Genomic DNA, 9214 nt, shown 5'->3' with positions numbered 1-9214 from the left:
CACGATTCTTCGTATGTTATCTGGGTAACTTTTTCATTGCTTTTACGCGGATGCTGTATAACTTTGTGCATTACGGTGTGATCGATATGTTGCTGAATGTGTAGGCCTGGTGTGAGCTGAATAGGTAGACAATTGACATGTCCCGATCCCGATATTTAGGGGACAGCTGGATGGTCATGTGCTGGCCGACACTTGAGGGTGACGCAAACTATTTTGTGAAGGCATATGCTGAGAACAAGTGAAACGTGCATATAAATTTCACACGAATTACATAATGTAATATTCTAATACAAACCTTACCAAAATAATATAATAGTATTCATTCGTCAATAAAATGATAGTGATAATGCATGACATGTTCATAGTATACATTTAATGCAGAGTACAAGCGGAAGGTGTGACAGAAAGTGTTATTACAAGTGATGTCAAAAGCAAAGAGGATGACACGATATCATTGATAGGGGAATGCCTCGTAGCTCGGATCGTATAACTCGTTCCTATGTCCTGAGGGGGCGCAAAACAAATATGAGTGGACTAAGTTGATATATAAATAGTATTAACAAAATTATTCAACAACGTACTAACCCTCAAAGTTTATGAAAACTCATATAGCATAATAAGTAGTAAGTTTTCCGAAAACCCTAGCATGCTATAAAACCTTTCAAAAACATATATCATATATAGTGTGTTAAATAGTGGTATTAGTATCACCCAAAGGTATATAGAACTCTTTAGTCGCTTCATTCGCCCGAAGGCCTTCATTCGCCCATAGGCTGCTACAACACCCACCCAAAGGCATATAAGTATCAATCGCTTGTAGGCTTTTACAGCACCCACCCAAAGGCATATATAAATATCAATCGCCCGTAGGCTCCTACAACACCCACCCGAAGGCATATAGTGACCACTAGATGAGCACGAAAATCATTGTATATAATATTTCCAACATGAGTACATATATCTCAACGGAGCTCAGTAGCTCAAACATCATATCTCAAAACATCTTCAGAGTATATAGTCATCCATCATACATACTACAAAGAATGTGAAATCGATAAAGCATGGTATTCCAAAATATTCTTAGTAAAGCATGATATCTCATAAAACGTTTCATAAAACGTAACCATTAAATCATTCTTTTCATGTATGCATTTCTAATAGCAAAATTATACATTTTGGAAGGGGTCCACTCACAGATACTCCATCATCGATGAGCCGTTCGAAATAAGAAGGACAGAAATGCCGCTAATAAACGCACCTAAGCGCATAAAGGGTCCAATTAATAAAACTCTACCATAACGATTAAATTTCAGAAAATGGACGTCATATACTGATTTAGGGCGTCAAAAAACATAAGGAGGACCTCGGGTACCCCCAGGCACCGCCGCACGCACCCTCACGGGTCGCCACAAGGTGGCGGCCCCGACGCCACGCACGATATGGGTCGTCGGAAAGTTGGTCGGAAAAGTTGCCGATGCCGCCGTGGACAGTGGAGCACAGTGCCTCTGGTGGATGCGTGTGTGCTCCATGTGCCGACACGGACGAGCACCCATGCGCAAGCCCAAGCGCGACCTGATTTTTGGGATCCGATCGGGTCGGTTCGGATTCGGGTCTTGGTTGGGCTTGGTTCCAATTGGGTTTAGGGCTTGGGTTCAAAGACTTTGGGCTTAGAGTTTGGGCTTAAAGGTTTTGGGTTTGTAACCCGGCCCAAGGGATTGGATTTGAGTTGGGCTTAGTAGGCCGAAGGCCCTAGGTTTTGGGTTAAAAGTTTTGGGCTTGGTAGCTGATAGGAGCATATTTATGTGACTTTGTTATCTTATTTCTTTGCATTTACTTCGTTAATTTCCATTATTTTGGTAACTTATGTTATTTTCGTATTATTGTAGGTCCAGTTGGTATAGATGACAGTAAATAGCTAAATGGATCTTATCTTATCTTATCTCCAGCTGCAAGGAGGAATCCTAATCACATTCCAAGACCCTCTACCTGATTTTTAGAGTCCTAAAATAATTCAAAATGCCAAAACCTTTTCCTCCTTGGATTCAGCCATTTCCCCTATATATATGAAATTCCTGCAGAGATTTAGGGTGTGTCATGCCTACCATTCATCCATTGAAGTTGTTGGAATTTTCAGAGTTCTTTCTATCTTTATTTTAAGTTTCAATGTTTATTTTAAATTGTTTTTCAGTTATGTTGAACATGTGTAATTAAATTTCTTTTTAGCTAGAGATGAATTTGAAGCTATGATCATATGTTTTATATAAATTGATTACATCCAGTTATTGTTTCGTAAGATATGAATGCGATTTACTTATCTACTTTATAGAGAACTTATTCTTGTATGTTTATTAAGGATGCATACTTAGTTTGCATGCAGAGATTTGATACTAGAATATAAGAGAATTTCACCTAATCGTTATGAACTTATATTTGTAAGTAGTAAAAGTCACTAGTCATGATTCAGTTAAGTAAATTCTTGGCAGGAGTATCATGCTTTTCATAGTCACGAATGCTTTGTCAATGCTTATGATTTTTACAGAACTTAATGATCTTTGAGATGTATCTCTGTCATGCTTTTCATAGTTAGGGAACTTGAGAAGAATAATTTGGTTGCGTCGCTGAGTCCAATTCAATGAACTTAGGAAAATCTGAGAGTTAATTAGTGTTGTTCATAATTAATTTGGAGCATTGTCATTCATGATTTATAGGAAGAATAACCGGAAATCGATTTGTATGCATATGTTTCATGTGTGGAGAAGAATCCTTTAGCTATCCTTTCATCCATATTTCATTCACAACTTAATTTACTTGCTGCTATTTACTTTTGTTTTCATTAAATTCGTCCAAAATCCCCCCAGTCACTGTTTTGTTGTTAGTTTAACTTAGTTTTCAGTTTTATAAGTTTAATTTGTGTTGATTAGCATCCCTTCTAATTCTCAGAATAAAACGATCCCTACTTACTTATACTATGATTGCATAATTAAAGGGTTTAATTGGTGTGTTAGTTTTTATGACATTAGTAGCCCGGCCAAGGCTTTGGCTTTGGGTTGGGTTTCGATCCGGGTCTTAGGATCTCGGGTCAGGTCTGACCCGGTTTCGACGAGGGAGAAGACCGGAGCTTCCCGAGCTCCAATCGACTTTGCTACTCAACCCCAAGGTGTGATCTAACTACCAAATTGAAGTTTGGGATGAGAGGAAGAGATTCAACCTAAAACACGCTGTGTGGTTGTCAGAGTTGGCTGGAGTTTGGCTCGAAAGCCACAGGACTCACCGAGAAAGCTTCATGGGTTCTCTGTGCTTCACAGTGGAGAATAGAGAGAGAGAGAGAGAGAGAGAGAGAGAGAGAGAGAAAGAGAGAGAGAGACCCAACGTGGTGAGCATGGTGGTGCCGTCGTCGTCGTCGTCGTCGTTTGTTTCGATTTGGATGTGTGGGTGTGTGTAGATCAGGGAGATGAGATTAATGCGAGAAAGAAAGAGAGAAAGAGAGAGAGTGAGTTGAGAGAGAGAGTGAACTCAGGGGAGATAAGGGAGAAGAGGAGAGAGTGTTATAAAAATAATAAAAAAGGATAGGGAAAATCCCAAAAGGGAAAAGGGGAGATCCGGGTAGGGTGAGGGGATAAGGGGCAAAATGGTAATTTTATAAATCCATTAATATGAAAATACACATAATTTGGGACGGGATTTCATAACAATACTAGAAGAGGGTGTGTTGATTGTTCGTTTATTTGCAATTTTGCAACGTTAGTGTTTTGTGAAGTTTAATGCCTATTTTTTGCCTCCATGGAATGCATGGTAGTTTGAAGTAAATTATAGCAAGTTGACATTCTGATTGAATGAAATGTAATGTATTGGTAGGGGTGGAGTCATACACTAGGGCAAGTATTGTATGCTTTATTACGAGAAAGATGTTTGAAATCATTTTCTCATTTTGCCAGACTTGGTGTGAGATGTTTTAGGTTCGAATTTTGTGGATGACGAATTCGATACCAAATTAGGCTGCCCATTGTTTGGCCTGGATGAACTCCCTCTTCTCTAAGTATAAAAAATATCTATGTACTAAAAAAAATAAAAAATTGTTCATGCATTTGTTCTGTTGCTATAGCGAAAACATTTGGTTCGTGTGATTGATATCTAAACCTAAACAGCGCGAATTTAGAGAATAGAGATTCTCTATGCATGACGTCTATTCTTTCTTAAAAGCCGGACACATCTAGAAAATTTTATTAACTCCAGCTTTTCCAACACAAGAATGACGTCCTGTCTAGAAAAGAACTGAGAAATGGACATCAAATGAAAAGTTCACCTTCTTCATGTGCCCTAGCTATCACATAGACATACAGAAGAGAAAGCCCATATCTTTTGCAGACGTGTGAGGAGGTGCAGTTGAAAGACATTAAAGAAACCCCATTCTCTGTAGTTGCTGGCTTTGCAATTCATCACTCTCTCTCTCTCTCTCTCTCTCTCTCTCTCTCATGAATGTGTGTTGCTACTTTGACGGCCAACTAATACCCTCCATCCAACGACCAGCAGGGGCTTGAAATTCATGTCTATATCTGGCAGCAAACCGACCCACGTTTCTTGATACTTCCAACATATGGACCTTTTTTTTGGTCTCTCTCAATGTGAATTCCATGTCCGTGTATCGAGCGACTCTTAAACTAAAATGTCAGCCCACCGGCTAGTGTTTTTTTTTAATTTTTTTGCCAATTGTCAAAATTAACAACGTTTACTCATGTAATTTACTTAAAGTTGAACTCCACATTGAGAATGCAGCGATTTCCACTATTAACTTCTGTAAATGGAAGTAACCAGTTAAGTTTACGACGAGTCTTAGATTTCATTAGTACATATAATTTGAAAATCATGCGCATAGATTTGATACATGCGGATGTGAAGTTATACAAATCATCGACAATAAACATTTAAATCAAAACTAGCATCGGAAGTAAACCGTAAGCATAAAATTGGTAAAATTACAATCAACACTTAAATTTGCTAATTACCATAAACCGCAAGTACCACTTATGATTTTCAGTCAAAGTTCAGAGAAAGTCTCAACTTGTAAATTTGTAGATCTAGATTATTCAGGCCATTAATTGTCGGTGGATGACAATCGTGATTCCAACAGTAGTTGTAATGAAAATTGGGCAATTAGTGCCAAGCCTTAAATGTACCTCTGCAATCTGTACTATGTCCCTCCTAGTTTGAAAACTAGTTTTCCCTTTCCACACACCATAAATACATAGGGGCGTTGGGGGTGTGTAAAAAGTGCAGTGATACAGGGTTTTAAATTTTTGATCCTCCTATATATCACAAATGTATAAATTTTACAATGAAAAGAAAATTTATTAAAAGGAAAAATCATCATCATATGATATTATCAAGAGAGTTTTAACGAAACACTTCTGATACTGTTTACTTTTAACAAAAAAAAAATCATATTTTTACATTTCCCTGATACTATTCACTGAACCTTTATGTGTCATTTTTCATTAAAACTAAAGTTTTTTTTTGGACCTTTCATTAGTTTTCTTTATTATCAATTGATTAAGTGGAGCTTATACTTAAACATTTATCTAGCAATAGAAAAACCAGTATATTATTTTCTTTCACTTTTCTTTAGTAATAAAAAAACTAATTTGTGTATTACTTTCTTCCACAAACACAAACGTATTTTTGTATCTGTCTTTCAGTCGTGCTCCATATTTTTTCATAGATGAACCCTAAATCATAATGTCATGGCAATTGGAGATTATTCAATTAGTAAGAATGAGATGTTGATTTCAATTAAGTTTGAATATTTATTGTTCAACTCTGTATGAATATATTGTTTAATTTTTATTTATTATTATTTTTTAAATAAGGAGGGTCACTTGTTAAGTTCGCAAGTGTTAGAGACGGCCTGCATAAATATTGGCAGTTGAGAGTTGTTAATATAAAAGCCTTTGCCTTCTTCTTCTCACTATTGCTAGTGTATTGTAGTTCTTCACATTCTTCTTACACCAACAACCTTCTTTCTCTCTCTCTCTCTCTCTCTCTCTCTCTCTCATGGATTGGCCGGAGAATTTAATTTTGGCAGCAATTCTGGTTTTGTGTGCAGCCATTGATGGAGCTCAGGCAAATACAATGGTGAGTGGCACTGTCTTCTGTGACCAATGCAAAGATGGTGAAAGATCCCTCTTTGATTACCCCATCTATGGTGAGTTCCCTATTCTCTGATTCCTTGTTCTACATTCTCTTTTTAAATTTATTTTCGGTGTTTGAAGCCGAAAGAAACTGAGAAACAATCAATCTAGACCTCCAAAATGGGATAACCGGTATAAGATCGGTCCCCGTTTTAGCTAGGAAAATTATTTATGGACACTCGCGGAAGGGACACGTATATATAGAAGTGTACAGAAGGATAAAGTTTGTGTATGGAAATCATTTTCCTTTAGCTGACATGTCCGCAGTTCGAGATTTTTTAGTATGCTCTGCTATATACTGTAACATAATAGAATTTTCGTGGCAGTTGGATCACATTCTCTATTTAGATTCTTAATGCTAAACTTATATGCTTTGATTTTTTCAGGAGTTAAAGTACAAGTGGCATGTAGTGACAGTAATGGGCAGATCACAATGTCAAGGGAGGAGACTACAAATTTGTTCGGAAACTATGCCATCAAGTTTGATGGGACACCAGACCTGAGTGGTTGTTATGCTCAGGTTTCTTCAAGCACAGGTAGTGGCTGTGTGGTTAGTGCCGGTCCTGCTCAAAGTCTTAAACTTATGTTTAGGATGTTTGACATGGAGATGTATGTCGTCGACTCTTTGCTCACTCAGCCTGCTCAGCCTATGTCTTTTTGCCCAAAGTCATCTTATAATCCTGTGCCTGCACCCGTAACGCCGGTTAACCCTCCGCCTAAACCAGTAGCGCCAACTAACCCTTTGCCTAAACCAGTACCGCCGGCTAGCCCTCCGCCTAAACCAGTGACGCCTTGGATCCCTCCGCCTTTTAGGCTTCCCCCAATGCCTCGATTGCCCCCACTGCCACCACTGCCCTCATTGCCTCCAATGCCACCAATGCCATTCGTGGAAGCTACAGCATGCCCACATCAGTAAGTTATTCATTAAGTAAGCCGTATAGGATTGTGTCAATCTATCATTTACGAAGCAAGTAGGAATGACTTTTACCGTTCAATTGACCAAGTTGTACTAGACTGTAGAAATATACTGTATTTCTGTAAGAAGTTTCAAGGTTCTTTAGCACATCAAACACCGAATAATTTAGATTCGTTGCTCCGTAAAAACACAAAATACATAGTTTACTATGATGTAATGCGTTACAACTGTATTATAGTTACCAACTAACTCTTGATAGAGTGATATATGTATTCCCAATAATGAAACAAATTTCAACTTTGAATCCCTCCTCTCCTTTTTACCAATGAAAAAAAGCTGACTATTGATTGGATTGTGATCTCTCAGGCAGTGGACATTGCGGGAGCACAAATGCTACTGGAGGGCGGTGAACCCGAACACGAAGGTAGCCGTTATTTTCGGACCACTGGCCGCTAGGAGATATGGGACTGACCTAACATTGTGGCAAGGCTTACAAGGAAGAGGAGACCCTTATAGGACACTCCTAAGGGAAGGGATTACTGCCCTTCTCAACTCCTACAACAGTCTTCAATATCCTTACAATTCAATTGCTGTGGTTCAGCATTTGAATTGGGGCTTGATTGGCTCCAACAGAAATGTCCTCCTCACAGGACTGAGGTTCATTAGGGCTAATTCAGGTTCTGGGAAAGTCCCTTGCAAATTTACTGCTTGCAAGTGATTTATGTTTAAGCTTCTTTCTATGTTTATCTTAAGCTACAATTATGTGTTTTTTTTATTCTAAAGAGAGGGAGGTTGAGAGTCGAACTCTAATTACGAGTATAGAGTTAAAGTGTTTTGCTGCTGAAGCTATAATCTCTTGCATATTATGATATGTATAAGACGTTTTTATGTATTTTATTTGAACAATAGTTCATCTTCATCTATATTTTGAGTTAATGAGTTGTAGTTCATCCGTCATCCAAATTTTATAATTAATTACAAATTTAAAGTTTTAGACTCATAAGAATGAACAAACACTTGAATGCAAAAGGTAAAAACAGAACAATTACTACATAACAAGTAACCGGCCTTCCTCCGAACCTAGTCGATAAGTGCCAAGCATTATTCCTCTCGGTTCCGGGTTCGAAGGTTGGTGTCCATTAGGATGGTGAGTGTGAAGGCAAACTACATACCAGGCACGATTCGTCATTGGGCTTGGTCAGGCTCTGGCAGCGTCCATCGGGCATTTTTAAATTTTGGGGCTGGGCCGACCCCGATGAGTCATGGCCGACTCATCGAAGGAGAAACCTTCACAGTTATTGGCAACTCTAGTCTCTACAGGTGCATATGTGTTTACGGGTAAAAGATGAACTAATGCTTGTGGCTTACCTTAACTTTGGGTTTACTAGTGGCCAGTTCAATGGCAGCTCCATCGGTATACTTTCAAGAAACCCGGTAATGGAGGTTGAGCAGGAGTTTGCGGTGGTTGGTGGGCCCAAGTTTAGGATGGTGCGAGCTTAAATACATTTTCTTCAATGAAACAAAGGATGGTTCTACACTAAGGTGATGAGGCATTATTAATAATTTGATAGTAACAGTAAGGCATCAAACTTGTTTATCAAATGAAGCTACCACAACCACAAATCTGCAACATAATGTCTTGAGATTATCAACATGCCTGCTTGTGGTCTTAACTATTTATTTTTTCTTACACTTTTGAGTTTTCTGTCAATTGCTCCGAAAGATTTAGATTTAGAGCACCAAACTCAAAATTAATCAATTGACAATGAAATATACTCATCTCCATACCAACGTCAACAATGTGATACACATGGTTGGTACAATGGGCATGCCAAGGAACAATTTGTTGTGCCTTGGCCCGTTCGTTAGTGCGGAACCGAGATTCAGATTACAACCTCATCAAAATCACACACAGTTGAACAAAATAAAATACAAGAAATAAAGACACAGAGAAATTTACGAGGTTCGGCAAAAACCTGCCTACGTCCTCGGAGAGATATTGCTTTTCACTATGAGAAAAAAAAACAGTACAAGTTACAAATGAGTTAAATCGACATAACCCAATCCCATATCCCTTGTACACCCACTCATAGAATTTTCCCAAGAGCCTCAC

General features: G+C 38.4%; 1 protein-coding gene across 1 annotated transcript; it reads left to right on the top strand.

Moving 5' to 3' along the window:
- The first annotated feature begins 5941 nt into the window (after positions 1-5941).
- Positions 5942-8003, top strand: LOC137726964 (uncharacterized). Its single transcript, XM_068465910.1, has 3 exons — positions 5942-6199; positions 6572-7097; positions 7468-8003. Exons 1-3 carry the CDS (start codon positions 6049-6051, stop codon positions 7817-7819), a joined length of 1029 nt encoding a protein of 342 aa, XP_068322011.1. The 5' UTR covers positions 5942-6048; the 3' UTR covers positions 7820-8003.
- Positions 8004-9214: the final 1211 nt, after the last annotated feature.

This window comes from Pyrus communis, chromosome 2 (assembly GCF_963583255.1).
Source record: "Pyrus communis chromosome 2, drPyrComm1.1, whole genome shotgun sequence".
Taxonomy (NCBI): domain Eukaryota; kingdom Viridiplantae; phylum Streptophyta; class Magnoliopsida; order Rosales; family Rosaceae; genus Pyrus; species Pyrus communis.
The sequence above is the reverse complement of the archived record's forward strand: the minus strand, read 5'-3'. Positions and strand labels throughout refer to the sequence as shown.

Excerpts from the sequence above, each read along its gene's own strand:
- LOC137726964 (XM_068465910.1), top strand. The coding sequence starts at position 6,049 with ATGGATTGGCCGGAGAATTTAATTTTGGCAGCAATTCTGGTTTTGTGT. Across the intron at positions 6,200-6,571 it reads CTTTGATTACCCCATCTATG|GAGTTAAAGTACAAGTGGCA; the intron begins GTGAGTTCCCTA and ends TGATTTTTTCAG. Across the intron at positions 7,098-7,467 it reads GCTACAGCATGCCCACATCA|GCAGTGGACATTGCGGGAGC; the intron begins GTAAGTTATTCA and ends GTGATCTCTCAG.